This window comes from Pyrgilauda ruficollis, unplaced genomic scaffold (genome assembly GCF_017590135.1).
Source record: "Pyrgilauda ruficollis isolate IOZ18807 unplaced genomic scaffold, ASM1759013v1 scaffold29, whole genome shotgun sequence".
Classification (NCBI taxonomy): domain Eukaryota; kingdom Metazoa; phylum Chordata; class Aves; order Passeriformes; family Passeridae; genus Pyrgilauda; species Pyrgilauda ruficollis.
In genome coordinates, this window is record NW_024524266.1 from 8,189,766 (window position 1) to 8,217,553 (window position 27,788).

General features: G+C 40.6%; 1 protein-coding gene across 2 annotated transcripts in view; it reads left to right on the forward strand.

Moving 5' to 3' along the window:
* GLRA2 (glycine receptor alpha 2) overlaps positions 1 to 27,788 on the forward strand; it is a 121,352-nt gene that overhangs the window by 67,912 nt on the left and 25,652 nt on the right. For both annotated transcript variants that reach the window (XM_041472385.1, XM_041472386.1), the window contains exon 8: positions 26,250 to 26,399. In XM_041472385.1, coding sequence (XP_041328319.1) covers positions 26,250 to 26,399 — 150 coding nt within the window. The remainder of the gene's footprint in view (positions 1 to 26,249; positions 26,400 to 27,788) is intronic.

A 27,788-nucleotide genomic window follows, 5' to 3' on the forward strand; every position in this document is an offset into this window, starting at 1 on the left:
TCATGACTTTCAGAACCAAAATAAATTCTTACCCTGAAGTTCATATTTTATATCCCCAACTCAGCCGGGTTCTACTTTCTGGAAGAAGGAGCTCTAGCATTACATTTGAGTGTAGGGAAAGTGTTTAGAAGTGTGGGCAAAGGGAGGGACAGTCTTGCAAATACCTGGAGGAACACTGAGCCATAGCAGATACTGTGCTTAAAGTCTGTTGGAGGAACAGTGTTCAGAAACTCATATAATTGAGATTGTTTTTTACTCTTTCAATTGCAAGAAACTTTCTTTAAAGCCTTTTATGACCATTTCCTTATGGAGGGCATATACACAGCTCATGGTGAGAAAATTGTTTTCTGAACAAATAATATTTCTTTGTGTTAGAAATTCAAGCAAATATTGGGATAATGGACAAATTGAACTGACGCTTTTATAAGAAAATGATATCACTAACGAGATTTAACCCAGTTACTGTATCAAGGAAATAGCTCATAATGTTTTGGCATATTAACTTTTTTGCTGTTATTATTAAATGGAGGAAAACTATTTTTATGCATGCCTGATCAGGATAAAGACAATTTTGACTTAAACCAATGTGCTGTGCAACTTAAATACTTTGAAGGAGGACAAAACACAATTTCCAATATGAGGGCAGACAAGAAGAGGCAGAGAGAGCCATTTTCTTTTCCATTTTCCTTGCCTTTGGAACAGATCATGTATTTCCAGTTGAAAGTAGAAGGCAGCTTATCCTGGCTCATGTGTGTAAACATTCATATCAATCTGCCACGTACACAGTGGCCAGTCCTAACGAGCCTTTTGAAGCCTCTTTGTTTTGTCTTTGCCATGCCATCCACTCACCAGCCACAGAACTTTGCCCCCTCTCCTCATCCTTGCTCTGACTGAGACGGGAATCAGAAGAAGAGTCAGAGAAAAGGTGCAACTGCACCTAAAGTTCTCTTTTGCCCCACTGAAAGTGTCTGTCCCTTCCTGACAGGCTGCAGTTTCACCTCAGAAACTTCTCTGGATCACCCCTGTCCCTGCCTGTGCTCTCTCTGTGGCCACCCCTTTCCAGCAGCCTCTCAAGTGAGCTAAAGCAGGGGAGGATGTGGGAATATTGGCTCATTGCCATCAAAGGGTTCAAGGACACAAGACTGGGGAAAGACACAGGCACCTGCACCTCAGTGCACCTTTCCATCTGGTCCTGGCACGCCCTGAGGACATCCTGCCTGCCTCCTCCATCACACAGATCACAGAGGGCTGTTGGTGAGGCAGCCTCTGAGGCAGGGACCAGAGCCTTTTGAGGTCAGACTTACAGCATGAGAGAGGCAGGAGCACAGAATCACCTCAGGGAGAAGGGCTCAACAGGCACCTTTATTTTAAGTGTGCTGCTTTGTTGGATGGTGATGCTTCCTGTCAGCATTATGCTTATAAAGGTTCTCTCATTCCAAAACCAATCTCTTCTTCTTAGGAACTTTGTCTGCCCTAATAAGAGAGAACTCATCTCCTCAAACCCACTTCCTTTTAAATCTGTAGCCCATCATGGCTGCAGCAACTCCTCTGCTGTTATTTGTTTGCCTTCTGCAGAATTGCAGTAGATTTAAACTCTCAGCTGCTAAAAATTAAGTCCTTCCTTGATATTGATGGGATTATTTTTGGATGGTCCTGGAAAAATATCCTGGAGTGGCTCTGACTAAAGATATACCACCATTATCTTCTACAGTTTTAGTATTAAAAAACAGTGCAGTCAAGGCAACCCTTGTGTAGGCTGCATGGTCAGTTTAATTACTTTTTTTCAGAAAGAGAAAATCCACGTTTCAGTACCCATTTTGAAGAGCTACTGTGAGATGGATCATTTAATTGTGTTCAACAGCAGTTGAATTATAAAATACATGAGAAAAAGACTTTGAAAGTGTCAGGGATTCACTAATGGAAATTAAAACAATATGCATCTCTAGTTAGTGCTGAGTGAAATATCAAACATCTGCTGCAGGCTATTATAGAGGGGAAGCCAAATGAGAAAGGCAAATGTGTAGTCTCAGCTGCAGGGGCTGGAAGGAGACAGCAGATAAATTTGGAGGCATCCCTCATCACTCCACATTGCTCCTTGGAAAGCCAGGAGCTTTTCTGATGGACTCTTCATCTCCTGAGCAGAGGGTATGCAGAGCAGGGAATTGGCAAATGGGCTGGAGATACTGGGGAAGGGATCTGGCTGTGGGGAATGGAGAAAAACAGGCATCAGAGAGTGTTGGCTACATGTGCAGTGATCAGATGAGGAGGCAAGAGGGATCCCAGGTTGATTCCATTTGCTTTCCAGTGTGGAAATTAATTAGTTGATTGGGAAAGAAGAACGGCTCAGTAGACGTGCTTGAAGACAGGGCAGTCAGTGAGAAACAGCTGCTTCCTAAGGAATGGCTCTGAGCCTAACAGTCTCTCATCTGGGCACTGAGGAGTACTTACAGTATATCCCCATCAAAATTAATTTCTTTTCCTGGTGATTATTGTTCAGGGCTCAAGGGTTTAGATCCTGTTGTTTAGCTCCTGCCACTAATTAAGGGCATCTCTTCAGTGTGAGGTACTCTGGAAACAGAGTAGGTACAGGTCCAGATACAGATAGATACAGAGACAGATACAGATGAGGAATCCCAGCATTCCTTTGGCCCATTGTTTTCAAATTCCGGTTACCCACTCCCAACTTCCCTGAGGTTTTAGGGCATGGTTCAGGTCAAGAAGCAGATGGATTATGAGAATGTCCATACTCAATAGAGCTAACACACACTGCAAACATAGGGCTTCCACATTTACTCTTCTTATGTTTTCGTACTGCAAGCTCCAACAGGTGCAGTCAGGTAGAGAGACAGTAACTATGGAGATAGAAGCAATGGGAGATACCTATAACCCCTGGAGGTGCAGCAGGCCCAGGAAGTGTGTTAAACTGCTTGGAAAATCCTCTTCTAGCCCAGGCCTACTTGGCATGGTGAGCACATGCACTTACAAAATGTCACCGTTTCACACCAGCCACTTCCAAGAACCTGCACTCTCCCCGGGGCCCTGCAATTTTAAAACACTTGAAATGTATTTCTATTGTGTTTATCCTCTCCATTTTCACATCAAAGGAGCCTGTCAGCAATGTGCTGTGGGGATGGGTCCTGTAGAGAAACACCAGAAAATCACCTGCCACCTTTGTCACTCAGTGCATAACAGCCCCTCAGGCCAAGCACAGCTCGGTGGCTCTTGCTCTCAGGACAAGACAGAGCTGTAGATTGGGCACCTAAAGGTGTTTCCATAGGGTGGCTGTAGGAGGCTGTAGGTGCTGGCTGCACCACCTCAGCATTCAGCTTTTATTTTTTCAGCTTTAGGCAGTGTTAATCTAGGCAAGCGACCTGTACAACAGTCTTGTCTCCTGGGAATGTGGCAAACTGGCTTCTGTATACCACAGGTATATCTGAAGTGGTTTATCTGAGCCAGAATTTTTTGAAGGGCCCTGTTCATTGTTGTTGGCAATGTTTCAGAAATAAAGGCACCTTGTTACAGGTGTCTTTACTCCAGAAACTGGTACTCTCAAAGTTGCAGTATATACAAGGTATTTCTTTGCCATCATTGACATTCAAACATGTTGCACGTTTTCACATGGTCACTAGTGTGCTGATTAGTGTTGTCTCAAATGAATGTGTCAGTTTGAAACCTTATAACATGCACAAGAGAAATGAGAGAAACACTTTGTATGTGTTTTCTTGATTAGACATCAGTTTTCCTTTGTGGAGCCAAAAATCAAATTAGCTATTGCAATGCTCTGCTTGACTGACTCTTCTGAGGAACTAAACATCCAGCATCATGTCAGCTAATTATGGTTAAATAGGTGACAGAGAGATAGTTCTTTTCAGTTAATGTTGAAAATTACTGGCTGCTCTTTTGAGTCAGGTTAGTCACACCATTAAATTGTGATTAATCAGGTTCAATTTTTTGGGAAGTGTGCATGGCACACATGGATGTTCTCCAAATGATGGGGCTGACAGTCTGTCTTCTGCCAGGGCAGAGTTAATGAGAGAGAACTGGAAACTTGCTAGTTATGTTAATATTTATCTGAAGTTGATAAAACATAACTGTGACCAGTGTTGGTCTTATGGAATTTGACTAACATTTTGGGACACTTGCCTGACACACTTTCAGGGTCTGGTTATCTGTAAGGCACATAAAAGTCATGGCAGAGAAAGGCAGCAAACAAACATGATATCCAGCAAAATTACATCATGTTAGTATGTGCAGATTTTAACTTCTTTTTTTAAATTCAGGATCAGAACACAGTAAAAATGTCATGGTTGAAGCAAGAATTTCAGCAAGACATTTTTCAGGAAACAAAAAACAATGAATCAGTCTTGTAAAGAGTAAATAAGTTCTTCTTGCCCTTCTCAAGTTATGAATAACTGGTTTTGGCCTATTACTCTTATTTCTGTGTGGAGATTATAGAGTTGTCATACTCTTTCTCTTCCCACAACTCACCCACACTGAATACATGGGTCATGCAAAAATACTTACACAAAATGCAAGAAACATCTTACAAAGAATTTGCAAGTTATGTGCCAATGACACCATCACTGATCTTTTAATTCAGCATGTGTTCACATAAAAACCTAAAGGAATAGAAGGCCTGCTGTGAATCTTAACATGGTTACCCTTTTGTTAAAGAAACCGGAAAAATGCTTTTATTTTGCCCACAAACTTTGGTATTTCTAAAGTACTTTAACATGACTGTTATAGATTCATAAAACTCTTTTTGAACACTACTTCATAGGCATTTCCTTAGCATTTTCCCTATAGTAACATGAAGTTTGTTTCTTGGAAAGAATCCTTTCAAAAGCTGAGTGGTTTAAAGATGGGAATAGAGCAAGTTTAAACCTGGAGCTGTCTGCTGTACTTTTCCACAAGACAACAAAATAGATGGTATCACTAAGGTTCAAGTTTATCCTCCTCCACAGAGGAACAAAAGGGCAGGAATTTTCTAGTCTTCCATCACTATCTCACTAAAAAACCTGGCTTTATTTCTGAAACACTGCCAGCTACGAGGAATGGGCCCTTAGAAAAATTCTGGGTCAGACCTGTGGTTTATAGAACCAGTTTGCGCATTCCCAGGAGACAAAATTGCTGTATGGGTTGCCTGCCTAGTTTGCCATTGCCTGAAAGGGAAAAGCTGAATGCTGAGGTGGTGCAGCCAGCACCTACAGCCACCTATAGACACCACACCCTATAGACATCCTATAGCCACCTGCAGACACCTACAGCTACCCTATAAGCCACCTACAGCCTCCAGCACACACCCTATAGACACCCTATAGCCACCTACAGATACCTACAGATACCCTATAGCCTGTAGCTAAGCACCGACAGCAACTCACAGACACCCTGTAGACACCTTATAGCCACCCACAGACACCCTAAAGACATCCTATAGCCACCTACAGACACCTACAGACACCCTATAGACACCCTATATCCACCTACAGACACCTACAGACACCTTATAGATACCCTATAAGCACTGACAGCAACTCACAGACACCCTGTAGACACCCTATAGCCACCTACAGCCACCTACAGACACCCTATAGATACCTTATAGCCACCTACAGACACCTACAGCCACCCTATAGCCACCTACAGCCACCCTAAAGACACCCTAAGGACATCCTATAGCCACCTACAGCCACCTGCAGACACTCTATAGAAACCCTATAGACACCCTATAAACACCTACAGCCACCCACAGCCACTCTAAAGACACCCTATAGCCACCCATAGATACCCTATAGACACCCAATAGCCACATACATCCACCTTATACCCACCTACAGACACCCTTTAGACACCCAACAGCACCTACAGCCACCGCATAGACACCCTATAGCCACCTACAGACACCTGCATTCACCCTATAGACACCTAATAGCCACCTGCACACACCCTATAGCCACCTACAGCCACCTGCAATCACCATATAGGCACCCTATAGCCACCCTGTAGCCACCTAGAGCCACCTGCTATCACCATATAGGCACCCTATAGCCACCCTGTAGTCACCTAGAGCCACCTGCAATCACCATATAGACACCCTATAGGCACCTACAGCCACCCTATGGACACACCTTTAGGTGCCCAATCTACAGCTCTGTCTTGTCCTGAGAGCAAGAGCCACCGAGCTGTGCTTGGCCTGAGGGGCTGTTATGCATTGAGTGAAAAAGGTGGCAGGTGATTTTCTGGTGTTTCTCTACAGGACCCATCCCCACAGCACATTGCTGACAGGCTCCTTTGATGTGAAAATGGAGAGGATAAACACAATAGAAATACATTTCAAGTGTTTTAAAATTGCAGGGCCCCGGGGAGAGTGCAGGTTCTTGGAAGTGGCTGGTGTGAAACGGTGACATTTTGTAAGTGCATGTGCTCACCATGCCAAGTAGGCCTGGGCTAGAAGAGGATTTTCCAAGCAGTTTAACACACTTCCTGGGCCTGCTGCACCTCCTGGGAAGAAGAGTTTACAGGATTGTGGCTTATAAGCACCTGGTCATTTGCTCTGAGTGATGGAAAAAAGGGTGAATTGTGTGAGGTGAATCCTGTTTGCCCTCCTGATTGATTTGTATGCACATGGTGGAGTCAGTGTGTGGTCCTGCTCAGACCATGCTGCCTGACTACTCTTTACACCCTGAGAAGACAGGACAGCTCCTCAGTCTAGGCATTGGACTTGATTTTGAGAGCAGAAGCCCTTTCAGGATGGCTCAGGAATTTTACTGTGCTCAGGCGAGCTTGGGAGTGGCCAAATTATTCTGTCACACATGGTCAGTTCCTGTGTCTCCAAGATCAGGTGGTTTCCATGTCCCCATCCCTCTGTGTCTCAGTGCAAGGAGTATGAAGTGCACCAAGGCTTTCTTGTAGCTCAGAGATCATTACCCATAAATGCAGCATTTGAAAGGGAAGGAGCCAACTGGGCGCTGGGGAAGGTTAAACAGCATTTCTTCATCTGTGGTGCTGTTAGGACACAAAATGTTCTTAGCATGTTCTTGTGTTGGCCAAATATTCATTAAAAGGGATTCCAGTTCTTCATGTCTCCTTTTGGCAGGGAAATTTCATGTTTTACATGGAAAATATAATGGTTTGAAATTTCATATTCATATGAATTAAAAATTACTTCTTGAAAACATGTAAAAGAATAATGTAGGGAAAACTGAAATTACTTCCACCCGTCAGAAGTCACCTTGCTGGCTTTGTTAGAATCTGTTGTGTCAGGTGCTGAACCTTCCTCTTCTGTCCAAGTCTAGCCATGTTTCATTTTGGAGTGTGTGAGCTGTGAAGCTGAAGTCCTGCAGCGCAGCTGGGCACTGACTCAAGGATTCCATGAGTGTTTATGTGGAGACTGTGTGTTGCTGGAGACCTTAGCTGATTCCCATCTGCTGCAGATCAGGGGCTTCCTAGGGATGCTTCATGAGGCAGGTTACCATAGCACCAGGCTCCTCAGATGTAGCATTATCTTGTTTCACTTGTCTGAGCAGGACAAAAGAAGTGATGTGTATATTATGTTGCATTTCTCAAAGTAGTCATCTCTAGTCTTGTACAAAACAAAAATCACGGACATTGTGCCATTGCTTAAGGATAGAAATTGAGAGAGGAGGTTCTGCCATTACTTGTAAATGAAGATGAGTCTAGAAGTGACATTGGCATTGATCGAAAGGGAACTTCAGTGAGCCAGAAAATGTAAGATCAGGTAAAGAAGCTACATCAGATTCTTACAAATTGCAGTTAAGACATCTTTTCACGCATGTGATTTCTGTCAGGCTCACAGGAGTTAAGGGAAAAATTTCTGCTGTGCTGGAGCTCAGTGAAGAAGAAAAGAAAAAAAAGCTTCTACCTGGCAGAAGAAATTTCTGTGACCGTAAGGTCACTGGAAAACACAAATAAGTTTTGAAAATAGCTCTGTTTTGGAACTTCTTATATTCTACCCCAGATTTGTGACCAATGACTACTTTCAGAAAGACGATGCTCATGTTCTTAACAAATTGCTGACATTCCCCTTTTGTGATACAGTTGAACTGTCCAGTAAAAAAGCAATGATTTCACATTATATATATATATATATATATATATGTAAAAAATAAATGTTCCTGTACAGGTTACAAGTGGTATAAATGTTCATCACTACCCTTCATATATTTCATATTAGGGGATCAAAATCATATCATCCTGACTCCTTTTCTTTTCTTCTCTTGAATTTCATTCTGATTTTAATGCAATGCATTTTAAACCCCACCAAAACCAACTAACTATAGAATCTGACGGTTTCAGTGTTGTTGTTTTGAGCATACTAATACAAGAATCTGTGCAGCCAGAGGATCAAGGACAGCTGGAGGCCAGGCTGGTGGCAGGGCCCACTGTAACACAGGTCACTGATCAAAGGTCCATGCAGGAGACCTGGCTGATCAGGACCTGTGTGTGACACAGCCCAAACTGGGCTGGGGAATCAAGTGAGACTGGTCAGGGCAACCAGTCCCCACATCCCCAGAGCCCCCAGGGACCAAAGATACCTTCATTTTCCCTACCACATTTGCTACTGACCTTGCTTAAGAAGAGGCTTTGTTAAACAAACACTCTCAAAAGAATGGGCCAACATTTCAGCTGCAAATGAATGTTAGAAAGCAATGCTTCATTTGAACTTTTCTTCAGTAATCATTATTTCTGCAGTCATCAAAGGCAGTAACAATGATATATGAACAGCAGGTTAAGCCTTTGTCTCCTTAGAGAATCTAAGAAAGGCTTGTCACAGTTTGCTGTGGTCTCTCTGGCTGATTAAACAAAACCTTCCTAGTGTGGGTTCTGAAACTTTAAAAAAAAAGTCTTAAAATAATTCACTGAAAGAATAATGGATACAATGTTAATTGCAGCATGACTATATTTGCTACAATTACACCAAGAAGGATTATCATTCAAATGCAAAATATGAGGCATGTATAACTGCAGTCATGACATATTGTGCACATCATGGCCCAAGCAACTGAATAGTATTTGACATTTGTCTGCCCATATCTTTATCTCTTTCCCTTTGCTTGTGCTCCTGTTTTATCGTATACCAGCTCTTTCTTTTGGTGTCTAGGATGAATCATCAGTGCAGAAAAATACTGATGTAGTCTTGATTTCTGTAGCAAAATACTCCTTATCTAGGAACAAACTGTATGACAATGAATGCAACATCTAAGGATGTATTGCATTTCTAAATATTATATATAAGTATATGTGTGGGAGGTGGCTTTGAAATTTAGACTACTCCAGCAGAACAAAAAAGTCTGAGTAATGCTAAATGCATTCATGAGGTTTATTTTTTTTCTTTTGTCTTTTTTTTTGTTTTTTTCTTGTTTGTTTTGCTATCACTGTTTTTATCCTGCAGGGAAATTACTGCTAAGGAACTGACTTCCATCTTGGTTGCAAAATTGATTATGTTCTACCCTTGGAACCATTTAAATTAGTTGTGCTGGGGGCCTGAAATAAAATGTTATTATAGCAGAAGAAATTCTCAAGGCTTCATGTCCTAAGCTAATAACAAGTCCTGTCAAATAAAGCCTATCCAACCCTTTTAGTCTAAACAAATACTCCAGTTTCAGTTTCAGAAAACATTTGCCATTTGAGCAAAATTGTTTGGTTGTTAGGATATTTTTAAGCAAAAACAGGGACCAGCAAGGTTCCTTTCAAAAGGCAGAATCAATGGAATAAATGACATTAACATGTGCAACTGCAGTCTGGTGCATACGACAGTATTAAACATTTTTGCAATAAAAAGCCATTGGCCTGGAACAGCTCAGCTTTCTAAGCTGATAACATTTTAGTGAGAAAATAACTTTAATAATCCCCTGAACATCATATGCATGCACAAATTATTAGATTAGACTGTCCTAGTTATTTGGTTATTACAAGACTTCTGCAGGAATCACACCCAAGCCACAGGAAAACACCGATTAAAAAACTCCAAAGCCTAAAGATATCATAATTACCAGAGGAAAATCAGTTATTAAACAATAATATTTAAAATAAATGGCGGTGTTGAAAGGCTCCAAAATGTGTTTTAATAATGTTTGTCTCTGTTAAGCCTTGGAGATAAATAGACAAACCAGTACAAAAAACAGGAACTTCTCTTCCAATTAAAACACTGTTCACAGCAGGAAAGGGCACAGAGTGAATCAGGGAACCCTATGGCTTTGCAGTTTCTGAATTGAACCCCAAGTTAATTTAATTGGATTCTTCTCCCCTATATTTCTCTCTTCCCCTTCCTCCCCCCTTTCAATGCATGACCTGGTTTTCCAAATCGATTTGGCCAGCAGGTATCCTTTATCATAATTCCCTCTTCAGTGGGCAGAAATGGATACTTCCTGAGAGCCAATTCATCCCTACGGCCCATCAACATCTAAAGTGGTTGGCTGAAGTCTTCCCTGCAGCTCCTTTTCTGTTCAAATGGTGAGCTGAATCCTCCCCCCATCATTCACATAGCTGAGGACCTTTCCTCAGACAGCAGCTTGAACAGAGAACAAATAACTTACCAATCAAATAAAGTGTTTCTCCATTCTAGCCAGTGAGTGACAATATACAAGAGGCAACTAAGGCATAGCTCTTTTTCTCCTCTTCATTTAAGCAAAATTCAGGAATTTTGCTTTCTTTTCTGTGCAGAACAATTCCTATTTGAGCTTTAAAACCCCTTCTCTTCCCATCCTTGCTTGTAGTCTACTATTCACATTGTGGGAGTTAGAAGAGATGCACCAATATCCTATTAGGCTTGGAAAGGTGTTTAAGGGCTATTTCCCTCTTCCTTGACAAGTGCCAGTGCCACAGACCTTCCAAGAGAAAGACTGGCATAACTGTTTTACTATTCCTGCAGATACTGTGGCATTTCTTTAAAGGGACCAATTCAGAAACTACAAAGCCATAGGGTTCCCTGATTCACTCTGTCCTCTTTCCTGCTGTGAACAGTATGTGCTTGGTGGACTCCGAATAAACTCCTGTGCTCAGTCCTTATATGTTCCTATTGTAGCTCCCAAATCATGTTTGACCCAGGCTGGAGCTAGATACCCCTCTGCACATACAATGGGGGATTCTGGGCGTGAGCAGAACTCAGCTGCCCAGAAAATGTCAAAGTTAAACAGTGAAGGACCTGCTGAACTTGAGTTATCTCCAGGGTTAAGCAGCAGCTGAACAAGGGCAAAGTGTTTGGACTTAAGCACTTAGATCTTTTCTGTATCTGTGATCAAAGGGACTGGATAGAAAAGAAAGATGAAACACTTCCCACCAGTTAATTTTTATCCCTTTGTACAGATACTGGGTGAAAAAGAAAAGAGTAAATACTTGTGAGAACTGGATTGTTAAGGCCAAGAGAAGAACATTGCTTGAGTTGAGTTGAAAGAAAGAACATACTATGATGCAGCAAATTACTTTACAGGCCATTGGACCTAATGCAGTCTTGAGAACTCACCTGCCCTGTAAAAGTGGGTTATTTTCCTCAGGAAAGAGATTGTGAGGTCTTATTGTAGCAATGGAAAATTGGTGCCAATGCACCTGCTGCATGGCAACACCAGTGCCAAGAGGAATATTGACTTTCAGCCTTTCTGAAGATATATTCAGGAGTACTCAAAAAATAACAGATAAGAATGCAGAGAGCTTCCCAAGAGCTCAGCAGACCCTCTGTGGAGACCATTCTGTGCAGCAATGGCTGCTGCCAAACGTGCAGGGCAGCTCTGACAGTATTCACTAAGGATAAGAAGCTTTTGCTTGAGGATGCTTTGTGCACCCCTTCCTCTGGTAAAAGCACATCAATATTGACTGAATGGCACTGATGGATTTTGATGGGATGTGAGTGAAAAGGAATGTGGTGAGCATATTGTTGGAGAACCAGGCCCAGCTTGTGGCTTTTTCTAAGCTGTTCTGCAGTTAGTTGGCAGCTGAGGATGTTAAACAGATGTGGGTTTGTTAGAAACAGGAAGCTCTGTCAGCTCTGTTCCTTTGCTCCCCTCCCACCTTAACACCACTTAAGGTAATTTGTTACCTAGGACATGACCTGTGTGAGTAGGACTGAGTGGCTGTGGTGCCCTTCCTCCTTGCTGCCCTTACAGTTCAGACTGGGGCTGGGCTGCTCTGGCACACAAAGCATGTTTAAAAAGCAGCTATTAAATTTTAATTTCGGTACTTTAAAGTGTTTTAGTGTAGGAGTTTTCTGCACTTAAACTTCCTGATATGCAATCGATCAAAGTCATGGCTGCTGAAATAACTTTAGGTTCAAGGTACGCTTTAGGCAGAGTAAGTGCTGCAAAATTGGCAAATATGTTTACAACACAAACATTGTATTGACAACTTAAGCAAAAATCTCTTTTGCAGCTGCATATGCTGAAACATCTCCCTTGCCCTCCCCTCACCTTACCCATGAGTATGGCCTACTCTGAAAAAAACTAAATCTGTTTTAATTTTCTTCATTGCTTTTTGTTATGTCCAAAACCAAGCTGACAGCAACAACCAAGAAGGAGTGGGCACTATTATTGCACATTTTTTTCCCTGCCTATCTCTCGTTCTTCTCCTGTTGTGTCTGACAGTGATACAGATATGCATTTTTTTGCAAAATGCCATTTGTAGAATGTTGGTGATGCAGAGTCTCCTCAGGAAAATTCTTGTGGGTTTAGGCAGTTCTGTAGAACAGTCAGCAATGTGGATTTGGGAAGGATGATCAGAATTCTAGAACATGGATTAAGATTTCATTCAGAGCTCTGCCACTTGCTCCTTCTGAAAACCTGAGCAATGTACTTACCATATACACACCTTAATTTCCCTATTTGTAAAATGGAGCTCAGAATATTTCCCTACATTGCACATACTCATTGAGGAGCAGGCAGATTATCTTCTTTAAGACTCGTCATTAAGATCTTTCAGAGGAAAGGGGCAGAGAAATACTCCATTTTTTAAATACTTGTAATTTGAAACACTCCTTAGTCTTTGAGTCTCATTAGGTGCAATCTACTCTCTGCTAATTTGTGATATTCCATGTAAAACAGTTCTCTAATTTTTTTTGTTTGTTTTATTTTCTATCTCCACCATAATTGCAGCTGATTAAATGTCAATTCATGTGAGAAACATGTAACAGGGTTCAGCAGCCAGGCAAATACTTCCCCATAGCTCTAACATGATGGAGCAAGTGTAAATGAAATTTCTGACATCTATTAATAACTTATCAAACAGAAAGAGAGCTATTAAATATAATATGAAATGTGTCTCTTTGTATTTCTTGCCATGTGTGACTCTCCTCAGAAACTTAATAGTGGGGTTAGAGTTATTAAGTGGTAGGATTTTTCAAAAGATTTCTTTATTTATATTGAATGTGAATACTGGGTAACATGGCAATACAATCCAGGCTTCTGTACAGGACCAGCAGACCCTTCTTTTGATCTAAAAGGAGTCAAACCTGTGTAATATGTACTGAGTCATAATGGAAATGGAGATTGTAATGACCACGCGGATATAAATGATGTAGGTGTGAATTCCTACATCTAAGTTAGTAGCTGGAACATTGCATTCTTAAAATGTTGTAAGAATATTTAGTGCTGGGAAGAAACCTGGTGGTGAGCTACTATTACCCTAGACTTACCACAGAATCACAGAATCACAGAATCACAGAATAATGAGGTTGGAAGAGACCTCTAAGATCATTGAGTCCAATCTATGCCCTAACACCTCAACTCAGAATCCAGACTATAGCACCAAGTGCCATGTCCAGTCTTTTTTTAAACACATCCAGAGATGGTGATTCTACCACCTCCCTGGGAAGAGCATTCCAGCACTTTATTATTCTTTCAGTGAAATTTTTTTTCCTAATATCCAACCTATACCTTCCCTGAAGTAGTTTGAGACTGTGTCCTCTTGTTCTGTCAGTTGCTGCCCAGTGGAAGAGACCAACCCCACCTGTCTACAACCTCCCTTCAGGAACTCGTAGAGAGCAATAAGGTCACCTCTAAGCCTCCTCTTCTCCAGGCTAAACAACCCCAGCTCCTTCAAACATTCCTCATAGGGCTTGTGTTCCAAGCCCCTCACTAGCCTTGTTGCCCTCCTAAGGCAAATGCCCACAGAATGATTCAGGAAAGATACATGTTCATTTCCAATTAAGCAGATAGAATTCCTGGCTTAGGCAGTTCATTAAATCTCCTGAAAGAGTTACAGTTTGACCCTGATCTTCATGACTTAAAATTCTGACCAATGTGTTTTCTGAGCTTCCTTAGAACTTTAAGAGAGAGAGAGAGAGAGAGACTGGGGGTGGGGTGGGGGGTAACATGACTCACTTCAAAGCTTTGTTCTTCTCCAGCTACTTATGGAACTGACGAGGGAGAAAGCTATATAGGTTGTTATTTATATGTAGGCTGTTTTCTTCTCTTGCGTAGGCTGACTCGGTTTTGCAGCTTCTTTTAAGTTACACGAGTCAGCTGAGCATGCCAGAATTGCCTGAGAGTCAGAAAAACTGTTCCATTTTTCCCTTCCTCTCCCACCTCTGACACGTGCTGTGCCCAGCCCAGGGAGCTTGGGCTCATGCAGTGACTGTTCCAGGTGTCCCCAAAACTGGAGGGACAGCAAAAAACAGGCTCTGGGGTGCCAGGTCTATGACTTTGCAAGAGGGACAATCTCAAGCCAGAGCTTTGAACTGGATGTCCTTTTACCTTCTTCTCACAATGAGGTGCCACAAAGGATTAGAAGTTTTAGCTGAACTTAAAAATTACCCATGTTTCATCAGAACATGAATAAACCAAGAATTTTTATTTTTTAATGGACAAAAGTCAGAGCAACTAGATAAGACTAAGCAGGAGTGCAAGAGTTCATGCACAGCTCTCTTCCCACCTACCGTGTCCTCAATTACAGCCATCTCAATGATTTTAAGTGGCAGAAAACTAAGTTTGGTCCCCTCTGGGCTTTCAGGAAATTATTTTGGTCATCATCTCTGAGAGTTTCTCAGTGCAGTTTCTCCAGATCCCATATCATCAAGGCTTTTGAGCCTTCTCTCTTTGAGCAGGATTAGCAGCTCCCCAAGGATGCAGAAGTCTCTCCTCCTTGTAGGTTGTTCAACCTCATCTACTTACTGTTTTACAGACACAGTATATGACACAAACTAGGAATACACACACACAAACACACAGAAAGAGAAGTAAAGGGACTATACCATCAGTTGTAATGCCATTCTTGTAGCAAAAATGTAACCCAACACATCATATGCAAGACCCTATACATTTGCAAATAGAAATAAGAAAACCAGAAGTTATCTGGTCCTTACTTCCTGCACAGATGAGCAATTTTCACTGTGAATCTTCACTGAGCAGTGGTGATATCCTCAGTAGCTCCCTCCAGGATTGTTAGCTCCCTCCTGGTTGTCTCCAGACTTTTCATAAGGTGAACATTCTTCTGTCAGTATCATGAAGTCATGCTGGCAGCAAGATTTTGCTTGCCATGGAGCCACAGAGTTCAACAAGCCTTGAGCATGTGGTATCAGACTGGCATGAAAACCATTCCCTTTCCTTGTGTTGCAGTGCTTTGAACCTCGAGGGCCATCCAGCAGTCTGTCTGAGAGGTGCCTGTGCTGTCCTTCCAAGAGCTCTCCATCTGTGCTCCAGACTGCTCTGGCACTGGCACTGAGTGCTGTGGGTGCTGCTGGTGCTCAGTGGTGTGGGGTTCCTTGGAGGGTCTCTGGCTACTTTAACTTCAGCTGCAGACTACAGAACCAATGCAGCCACCATGGCTTTAGAAAAGGAATGAGGAAAAAAGAGCAGTTTGTAGGAGTAAACATTGGCCATCAGGCTAAGCAATCAAATAAACTTCAGAAAGTAATTTTCCTGTTATGAAAGTTGCTTGGCTCAAAGTTAAGTTGAGAAGGGAATGTAGATGTGCTCTGTACATGAAACTGCATTGGCTAAAAGGCTTCTGCACAAACATCTTTCAGTGAGAAGCGATGGTGTTCTTAGTTATTGCTTTGATTATATATTTGTACTGAGTTCCTAGCTATTGTGACTCAAAATTATTTCACTCAGCCTGAGTGAAACGTGTGATGACACTGTTTTGAACAAGGCTCTTGGTATCAGAGTCTCAGAGACAGTTTAACATTAGAGTATGAGTCAGAAAGTTCTCGGATTTATAGCTCAGGTGGAAATGAAATTATGTGAAAAACATGATAACTGCAAACAAAACCTCAGTACAAGGTTCTGCTTGGAAGGAAAGGTTCAGAATTTGGGACAACAAGTTTTTACTCTAAATCAGCAGAGTTTTGTTTTTGTCTTTTGAATCACTGAGGAGACAATTGTGCAGCAGCCCATCAAGTTATTGCCATAATCAAAATCTGCATCAGAAAAGGAGCATGAAAGGTGACTCTGTCTCTTCTGGGCTTAAGTAGCCTTCTGAGTCCTTGCAGATGTTCCTGCTGGTTCCGCACGAACACAAAAGGGAGCCTGCAATGATGAGTTCCTCTGCAGGTTTTTCCTGCTTTTTTTTTTTTTTTTTTTTTTTCCCAAGGGCTGGTCTTTCACAAAGGGATTGAAAGCACAATTTACTTAACAATATAAATTGATCAGACATCTCTGGCTGGAAAGGACAGAGAGATCTTGATTAAGAAGTACTACAGAAAAGAGGATAAAAAGATCACTACATTTCAGAGAATATGAATAGGAAAAACAGGGAAGAGGGTACAGGCCAGTAGTTCCAAACTGTGCAGGTCTGTGCACCACAAAGCCTGGTGCTCCAGGATCCCTCAGGCCCAGAGTTTTCTCCAAAAGAGGTGATGCAGGCTGATGCTCTGTAGCTGGTTAGTGGGACCCAAGAGTGGGTCAGGCAGGTGCTTGGTTGGAGGAGTCCATGGGAAGGTAGGGATCACTCAGCTTCCTCCATCATCCCAAGTGAGGTGAAAAACAGAGGTCTGGGCATGCAACCTGTGTTTCACCACAGGCAGTGTTGATCCCAGGTCCTGAGCCCCCAGGCTCGAGCAGATTTGGGTGTGTGATAGGTAAATTTACATTAACGCGGCAGCGCCAATCCCTCTAGGATATGGAAACTGATTCAGTTCAATTAAAAAAAAGAAATCTTTGCATGAATCTTGCTAAATGCTGCTGTTCATTCCCCTTTATCTGAATTCCATTTCCTTTCTTCTAACCTGCCCTCTTTATCCCATTTTCTTTCTTTGTGTTTATTATTACTCAGACCATCAATTTCTTTCAATGTACATTTTCACCTTTGCCATATTCTATTATTCCCATTATACATCCTCTTTCAATTCTGCATTTCCTTAAGTGCTTTACTGTACATGAAATGTGACTCACTCACAGTTACAATTGGAATTGGACCATGTTATTCTGCCAAAGCCTGTCTTCTTTGACATCAGCTCAGCTTCAAGATGTTTTTACAGATGTTTTTATTTTTAATTTTAAAACTTTTTTTCTCAAAGATAAAAAGAGAAGAAATATAAAAAGACAAAAGAATTTTTATAGACTGTATATACAGATCTATTTATTATACCATTATTGTCAGTTACAAATTGCTTAAATTATCCAAATATAAAGCATTTTTTTGCCTCTCCAGTTGAATCAGATGAGAGAAGCAATTCAGAATCCAGAGCCAGAAGATATGCTAGATAAGAATGATAAGTGGCTCAGTAAGTAATTGATCAAGTAATAGTCAAGAAAGAAGCATGTGGAGTTACTGAGTAATGTAATGATCCACCCATTCTCAGATTTTTTTTTAGTCTAATCTTATATTTATTACTGATAAGGCAATTTTCCCTGACCAAAGGCCTACTCTGATTTACCCATCTCTAATCTAGAGAGATTGGCAGTCATAAAAATAAACAAATGTCTTTTCCCACCAGTTTATATTGCTGAAAGTTCTAGGAAATCCAGAATTTAGGAGTATGATCTTAGAGAAGAATTAGAAAATTAACTCTCTTTTCACAAACAGCAGAGACCAAAAGTGGGCAAAAGAAGCCATATTGCCCCAGGCATGGTTTTATAATTTCAGGATTCTGTTGTTTGGTTGAGTGAATTGGATCACTTTTAGTGGTCCACTTAGTTGTGACTACAACAGGAAATACAGCACAGAGAAGATGTTGTAGAATGTTCTGAAGTCACGTGAGATTTAATACAATTTTTATGCTATTCAATGAAGAAATAACACTTGAGCATGTATGTATAGCTGCACATGTTCTTAGTATTGATCACAGTAGCTACTCTGCCATACTCCACTGCTGGGGTCCTTACCTGCTTTACTTGGAGGGAAGAGATTTGTTCCTATTGCTACAAAAATGAAATCCTGACTTGTTATTTGATAACAGTCATGCACTGAGTCAGTTAACTCTTCAAAGGTCAGTGAATAATGCAATTTGGTGCAATTCTTCCTAACTGAATGGCAGAGGTAATAACTGAACCTGCATGGCTGTGGCTGAGCTGAATGAAGATTACTTTTCACCTGAGGCAACTAAAGAACTTTGGGATCTACAAACAAAAATAGTTTTCTAAAGCTGAGTTAACAAAAAAAAAAAAAAAAAAATCAGAAAAGCATAATCACAGCAGGAAAGCTGGCCTTACAAAAGTAGGCACTCTGCTGTGCTCAGATACATACCACATTGAATTCTGATTTCAACTGAATCTTAAATATAAATGCTTCTTTGGTCAATATAAGCATTTGACTCTCTTTATGAATTTAATGGCATTGTTCAAAGATCAGGCCAGTGGTTCTTGCTAGCAAACATACAATCTTTCTCATTTTTTTCTCATTTGTTATTGTTTTTATCCAAGCTCTCATCCACTGAAAAATTTACCACTTAGAGTCCAAATATTCAAGTGAGCATTTCATGACATTAAAAAAATATTATCTGTTGATTTCACTGGGAGAGAAGAGCAAAATCTTCTCGTTGTAAACAAGACCCAAGACTGACATTGTCATCTGTCTGCATGGGCTGACAGGATATGTTTTTCCCCGTATCTTAATGCAGCCACATATAATTCTCAATTTGCACTGAGCTCAGCTCATGTGTGGGGGTGTTTCTGTGTGATAAATGTCTTTCAATTACTTAGCAATAAGAAGCTGCTTCCTTGTAGCAGAGACATCAATCCTTATTTGTCACCTTTGTAAACTGATCACCATGGCTGCACCAATCTGTTGATTACTTTCTTTGGTTCTTACACAAGAAACATTACAAGTATTGTTATTATTTATTTTATTTCTGCCAATATGAGCTTCGTGTATTTACAAGCCAAATGAAGGGCACTGAGATGTGCTAAGATGATAGGGCTGTGGTAACCTGTGGGGGCTGTGTGAGCACAGAGTCTTTAGGGTTTTGTGGGGTTTTTGTGGAGTTTTTTGTGGGGCAGAATAATTCTTCTCCCTTTGACTGTAGAAAGCTTTATTGGAAGTCTGGTTGGTTTTCAAGGGAAAAAAAAAACCAATCAAATGGTTGTAAGTGCTTATTTAAGACCAATTTCTTGAAGACAGAAGAAGACTAAACATACAAAGTGAGACCAAGGAAAACAGCAAAGATGTCCAGAATATGAGTGATGAGAAGCTGATGTTTGTTGTTGCAGGTTTATTCCTGTGACAGCTCAAGCACAGACTGTGGGTGTTACTGGCTTCTCTGAAGTCTGACCAAACACAGTGGTGTGATGGTGTGGGTGGTGTGAGGGGCCTCTTGGTCCCCAACACTCCTGCAGAGCGTGCACTTGATGGCCAGCTCAGCCATAATCTTTTCACCAAGAGGACAGAGAGAGGCAACCAGGCTGAAGAGTTGCAAGAACAACAAATTGCTATTTACACAGTGTTAAAGATGTGTCTGAGCTGCTGGGAGAGGTGGTGTCTCCAGCCTGTTCCTCCCCACTGTTTCTCGGGATCAGGGCAATGAGAAAAGTCAGCAGTGCCCTGGTGCATGCTAAAGTCATAATAAACAATGAGCAGAGAAAATTTCACTTTTCCCCTCTCGTTTTTCTATAGTTTCAATCTGTTTCCACAGGGGTCAAAGGTTCTGCTCAATCTCAGTTCCACTCTACCATGGTTTACAAGGCATGAGCTCAATACAGTTCTTGAGTGGGGTCACCAGAACCTCCAGTTTCCAAATAATTTAGCATTTCAATTCTATACTTTGTTAACTATTTCTGCAGTGGTCTGAGCTGGGCTGGAATTCCTGAGATATGAGACATTTCTAGACATTATTGTTATCTTAGAAGTGTTACACCGTGCAGTTGACCACCAATTTGTAAAGGTGGGCCCTAGTTATACTTTCAATTTGTATTGCTTGGTGCTCTTTGGCAGAGGTCAGCCTGTTCCTGCATCATCAGTGCACAAGAAAATCTCAGTTTGCTCCCAAGCTGAGCACCAGCACCATTATCTGTCCAAATCACAAGCCTTTGTTTTCTCAGCTGTAACCTGCTCTGTTAGAAAAAGTGCCTTAAACTATCACTCAGACTTCTTTTTCTTTGTCTGCAAAATAGCCATACTATTTTTAGAGAAGTTGACGGCTTTTGAATCACAGAATCACAAATGGGTAAGATTGGAAGGGACCACAGTGGGTCATCTGGTCCAAGCTCCCTGCTCAAGCAGGATGAAGTGGAAATCCTGCATCGTGTCTTAAGTTTACTCCACAGAAAGAATGAATTCTCACGAATAGGAAACTCAAGGCAACTACACCATATGATTGCACAAAATGACACATGATGAGTATGCCAATACTTCATATGGCCTTGGGAAAAAAGCCCAAGCAGTATTGGCTTCATCAATCTACAAACTGATTTTGTATTCATGGTATTACGTTTTTCAAAGGTGGAAATACACCATTTGGGAAGAAAGATCAAAATGTGTCAATAAACACTGCCCATGCTAAAAAGAAGTATTTTATTGCTTTTCTAAAGTGGCTTTATTACCTGGAAGACAAGTTTAGTCTTTTTTTTTTTTTTTTTTTTTTTTTAATTCCTGCAGTTTCTTGGGGTCCAGCCCCACTCTGAAATTGGGGAGTGTCTTGCTTTCTGTCTTCAGTGGGAATTGGATGGAACTGGCACAGAGGTAGCTGTGACCACTCACAAACCTGGCCTGTATTTTTGTTATCTTGGCCTGGTTAGCACAACAAAAATAGCTAGTAGGCCTACTAGTGAATTTTGTTACATGTCTGTGATCACCTCTTCTGGCCCCTTCCCACGGGGCTCTCTGAACATCTTTGGAAATACCTTAACTCGCTGATCTTCTTCCAGGACTTGAAGAAAATTTCCCTTTATCTTTGAAGGAAAAACAAACCACAAATATTTCCCATACATTTCCTAGCTTGAATGCAGTCAGCATTTATTTCTGCATCAGCAGTGAGTGGGAGGTTTAGCATCTCATGACTTGGCAGAACCAGCAATAGAAATAGGGCAAAAATGTTTGGATGAATAGTTTATTCACTAAAAAAAGGCAATTTTGGGTGGCTGGAACAACTTGTGAATCCCTGCTGAGCAAGGTGGACACTTTCATATGGAATCTGAATAATAGAGGAAGAGTAGTAGTATTTTTTTCACCCTGTTTAAATTAGACATTTCTTGCTTGTTTCTTGTTTTGTTTTGAAAATTGCCCACTTTTCATTTAAAGTAACTTTTGTTTCAGTTTTGATTTAAAATGATGCTTTGTTCTATTTCCACCTTTCCAATCTGAAAAATTCTTTGAAACCTTTTTCTTCAAGAGTTTATTTTAATGCATGGAAAAAGTTAATTTCAAATTGTAAGATTTCACAGTAGCTGAAAATTGTATTTTTTAAAAAACCTTGTCTAGAATATGGCATTGTGTAAAAACAGAGATTTGTGGCTTTACATCACAAGTAAAAGCTATTTTTTCACACCAAAATAAGTGAGTATGTGTTTTTTAACACAAACTGAGTACCTTTCACTGCATGTTGAAGTTATTTTCACAGGGCAGAACCCTGGGAGTGGTTTATTTGGCTTTATTTGGCTTTATATGGCTTTATTTCCATTTTACACTCATTTGACAGAATCAGAGAGTTAAAGCAGTTGTCTGGATTCTCATGAGACTGGCACTGTAGCAAAAACAGAGCTCACATTTGGCTTGATTCAAAAATGTCAACAAATGACAGCTGCTGAGCTGCAGGACCCATGACCAAGTTTTCCCCTGGATTCTCTCCACAAAGGCGTTCTTCATTCTGGTGGTGACACACTGTGGGAGAGTCACAGTGACAAAATAAAAAGAGTTTGAGGAGTGGAAGGTTTAATCCCCTCAAGTCCTTCACAAACAGTGTAATTCTCCTTGTGCTTTCATTTCCAGGAACTTCACTGGGGCCAGTGATGCCACAGCAGTGTATGGAGAACAAGCAGGTCTTTTTTTATCTAGTGGGTATGGCCAAATAACAAATGAAGAAAATTATGAAGGGAAAGAAGCAGCTTTGTCACATTTACTATACTTAGCCTTACCATACTTGGCTCTTGATGCAGACAGCTCTAATTCAGAAAAAAGTTCCCTCATTAGCTGGCCCTAAAACATTTACAAAGCATCTGAATAATTGATATAATTTATGGTTTTATTGGTGGGAGCCATTAAATCCCCTCCTCCCAAGCAGCATTAGGGAGGAAGCTTGGCAACATGCAGTAAAAAATGGAACAGCTATTTAAAGAAAGAAAAGGACAAGAAAATCTTATTGGGCTTTCTGAACATGATAACACTGAACAAGACAGAGTTTCCAAATACCCACTTCTAAAAGTATTCTCTAGTAAATGGAGCCAGTGTACTGTCAATGTTACAGGTTTTTCAGTGGAAGTTTTACAAGGTCTACCTTTGAAACAACCCCACTTATTTTTTATCTTATGCATGCTAACTTAATAATGTCAACTTGGAATTTGTATTGTTTCTGGATTCTGTGCTGCAAGTGAAATTATGGGAAGGGTGGCAAATGCTCTATTACAGTCTCTATTACATAAGGCTCATGTGGGGTCATTTCTGATATTCTGCTCTGCTCTGATTAGAATTACATCAAGGTACTGTCTAACAGAAATAAGTCATAGGCTTTATCTAGCCAAAGTTAGTGTATGTCAAACATACATGTATACCTGAAATAGCCTTCCAAAACTCCAGTTTTGATCATAAAGGAGAGACTGGCATTTTTAGGATACAGTTTATTGTACTATAGTGTAGATATCTACGTTCCACTTAAAAGAATTTTGTCCTAAAATTGCTTGTCTCTTAGCATTAATTGAAAAAAAATCCCCACATGTGCTTTTTAAGTTAGGTGAGAAGAAACCTCCAACAAAAAATCAGTCTACACTGTCCTACATGTACCCAGCAGTGAGTGTGGAGCTTGAAGCATGGACATGGTAGTTAAGGAAGCTGGAGAGAGAGTGCTGTTTGGTGGGTCCTTATCAAAGCTAAAGCTACAAGCCTTTAAGTTGAACAAACATATGAGTTTTAATGCTATACTATGATCTGGGGAAAACCCCCTAGCTGATAATGTTGGCTTTGAGTTTGATGGAAGAACCTGCCTGAGCAATGGATGTGTCTAGGCTTTCATGATTTACTCAGTTTTGCAGACTCCAGCTTCTATGAGCATGTCAGAAAAGTCCATAGGTTTTTAGGCTTTGAGCAGCACAATTCTGTATATACTGAAGATTCATAAGTAAACTAAATAAATTGTTTTGAAAACAAAGGTGTCAGCTTTTACTCATTGCAGGATTTTTCAGTTTATTTATTTTAATATGGTGCTGGAAGCAATTGCTTTCTGTTTTCTCATTTAAAGCTGTGCCATGGTGTGGCCCTGGCCAAACAATAGAACAAGCTATGTATCTGCCAAGGATATCGTGATTCTCTGATTCCATCCCAGCGGGCTGGAGTTAAAATAATCCAGCTGGCTCAGCAGCTATGTGGATGCCATTTATGGTAGCACAGTATAAGTGGCAGGACGACTAACTCAGGGCTTCCTTTATCATTTTGCCTTCCCTGCTTTAGGCCCACCAGGACAGGATTTGCACAGTCAGAAATGCTGATTCTTCTGACTTCAGCTCCTTGTATTGTACTGTCTCTGACAGCACAGTCCAGCTGTTTATTCATGTTTAATACATCTCCTAAGGGCTTTTGTAAAGGAAACAAACTGCCCCTTCAAGGAAAGCAGCAAACAACCTAATCTCAGCTGCATTTTACACAAATTACAGCGACTTGATTCCTACTGTGCCTCAGCCTGTGGCACAGAGCGTCTGGGACACTGTTGAGTTTTCTCTGGTTTTCACATCTGCTCAGTAAAGATGTAACTTGTACAATTTTTTGTATGTGAGGGAGTGAACTACATACCTGCTGTGTATCTAATTGAAAGGCACAATTGATGGTGTCACCTCAGCCTGCTACATGGCAGCCTGTGTGAGCTGTGTGGTGGGCACTGCCACATGGAGCTGCACTATTGCTACTGAAAGGCATGTTCCTCTGATGCAGGCTGAATAACAGTGCTTGGCTCCTCTAAAATATCCTTCTCAGTGTTGAGGATCTGCAGGATGAAGTTCTATATCCTTTCTGTTGTGTTCTGAATGCCAGTTCCTCTGCTCATATTGCTTGCTGAAGCACAAAGTGCAGTATATTCCATTTGACATTAACACAAGATCTTTTATGGACTTTGAAAAATGATGCTATTCAAGCACATGGCAAATAGGACCAAAACCTATTTGCACCTAGAGGTGCAATTTACACCTAGAGGTGAGATTCCTTACATCACAGAATGGTTGTCCAGCCAAATAGTGAGGTCATTTTGAATACTATGCAAAGGATAGAAGTGGATTTTCCAAGATGGAGATTTGGTCTCCTTAACGTGAGTGTCAGGAACACAATGTCCTTTTCTGGTGCCTTTTCAGACCTCTATATGCTTTGACTACAATAAAGTGTTTTGCCTGCAGGTTATTATTCAAATGTTTATAATATTTCGGGGTTTAGGTACAATCCATTTTGCTTATCTTGATTCATCTGTATGGGGGTGCCATGGGTCTCTGTCAAATAGAGGTGACCTTGAGTATCTGAGACATCTCCAGGGCACTGGTTAATGTGAGATACTGAAGCTTTGTGCTCTGCTAAATTAGCAAATGGATGCTAGGTACCTAATGTGTCAATTTGTGATGCTGTTATTTGGGCAACTGTGTAAAGCCCTGGATGCCTCTGCCTACAGAGGTGTTCGAAGCTCCTCCTTCCAGACATTAATAAGAAGAAAGTCTATTTGGTTGTTATTAATCTCATTGCAGAGAAGACATGTAAAACAGTTCAATGCCTTGCATCCTAGATGTGCCCATTTTTCTTCATTCCTTGATGTATTTATGTCAAAGTAGTTTATGCAACTAGCTCACATGTACATTGTAGACATTAAGTCAGATCATTATAATTTCACTCAGGAGTTAATACCTGATGAACAAAAGAGACAACCTGCTGTTACCTAATCATAAGATCTCTGCTTAAAAACTGCAAGACTACAAAGAAAAGCAGAGACCAAACACCTATGGAGAAGTAGCTTTGATATGCATAGTGTGTAGCTCATTAATTGGCTACTGTTTGGCCCAGTGTGGTTAATATTATAAACATCTTGTGACATTGCAGTGCTGTAATGTATCTGATTTTATTGTGGACCAGTCAATTCAAATCAGAATAGATTTTTACTAGAACAGACGCAGCTGGTATTTGGGTATTTTTAGTAGATAATATCTATGAAGATTTATTTTTCTTATAGAGATATTGGGTAAAGGGGTCAAGCAACTAGGATGGAATATTTAATTGGTAAAATTGTATCAGCCCATACAATAGAGTACCCTGAGTTTACTTTGAGGTTGTGGATACCAAATATAGCTAATTAAGCATTATGGTAATTGGTTCATAAAAATTTTAAAAGGTGAAACCTATAAACTTTCTACAATTGTTTTTCAGTAGGCTTTTTATCATATCTTGTATTTGTATTCTTTTTTCCAAGCTTTGATTGTGACAATAAGAACACTTGTATTTTGTTAAAGTAACTCTGTTCTTTCTCTAAAGGCAATAGCTCATTTTTCTATTCTTTGTGGACACTCATTTTCATTAATAGTTGGATTAAGTATTTTTTATCAGCCAATGAATTAACAAATCAAAACACAGAACAAGAAAAACCCACCTCATGGAACTCATGCTGTGCAAAAATAAGTGTTTATTTTTTTCACATCAATATCTTCAGCTTAGGAAGTAGTTTGAGATATAACATGCTGTGTCCTATTTCTTTCTAGGTCTCCTATGTAAAAGCTATCGACATTTGGATGGCTGTGTGTCTTCTCTTTGTCTTTGCTGCTTTGCTGGAATATGCAGCAGTCAACTTCGTTTCACGGCAGCACAAAGAGTTTCTGAGGCTTCGGAGAAGGCAAAGAAGACAAAACAAGGTACAGCTGCTCTTTACCTGGGGAGACTGAACATGCCCTGACAGCCCTGCTAACGTGAAGCTGATTTCCTACCTCACTTCTTGCCCTTGCAGGAGAGTCTTTTTTCTAAAGTTTCCTTTTCAGTGATTTACTCCTTGATAAAGAGCTCAAATTGGGTTTATTTGCAGTGTATTAAGTTATCAACAAATGTCAGTAATTGGTCGCCAGTTCCAAGAATTCTCTTCTCTTCATGGAATTGCTGAGGCAGCTGGACCTCTACAAGTACTGGGCTACATGGCAGCACCATTGGATAAGGAACTGTTGGGTGCAATGACACAGATAGAGGAATGATATTACCCAGATGTGCTGTCATCAGAACATGCCTGAGACCTGTCTTTTCTAGTGCTGCCCTAGCTAGCTATGCTAAAATGGGAGGTTCCCTAGGAGAGCCCATTGCAATGATTTGCAGTTCTGCCCTCACTGTTACACCACCAGCAGCTGGTGTCTTTCCCAGCTGAAACCAGGAAACATGGCCATTTTAAAAAAGGAGGAGGATTAGGAGAATTTCCTCTCTGATTCTGTCATTTCACAGTTTGTAACTGATGCAAACTTCAAATTTTTAGCAAAATACCTTTTTGTGAGTGTCACTATCACAGAATTTTTTGCCAGTGACTGACATGTAGAAGAGGGGATTGTTTGTAACCTAGATGTCAGTCTAGAAATAATTTTAGGAAGTCTGTCCATCTGTCCTGGATTGTTCTGTTTGGTTTTTTTCAGTAAATGGGAAGACAAGAGTAGACATTAAATTGAGTTTTATTCGAGTCATGATCATTCACATGTCTAGAGAATCTGGAACTATAAACACTACATATATATTTGCTAGGTGAAGTAAGTATTTGCTTGAGATGCACGAGTGCTTCAAGCCACAAATAATGGTTTCCTTTACAATAGGGATGACAACAATGGCACAGGGCATTCGTGTTTTGACAGGTCTGTCTAATCAATGTTCTGTAGCTAATGTAATATTTGATGGATACTCTGGGAAGAAAGCTGTTCTCTAGTTTAATATTATTGTCAGATGAATTGAGATTCCAGTGAAGATTAGATTACAGGAGAGAGCAGAGAAGCTTGCCTGTCTACAGGCCTCATGCACTGCCTCTGGAAGCCTTTGTTTTCAAACCCAGCATGGCAGCAGCAGAAGCTTCTGTATGACATCTGTAGTTTCATTTTTGGATGCAAGATCTGTTTTAGAGGTGAACAAGTAACCGTCTTTGGTAAGTAACAGTATCCAGTGACATTACTCAAGTTTATGAGATTTTGGTCCATGGAAGTGGTCATTCATCTGCTTCGTAAACTATTATTTTGGTGACTGTGAAAAGAAAGTTATTTAAGACCAAATCATCAGAAGAC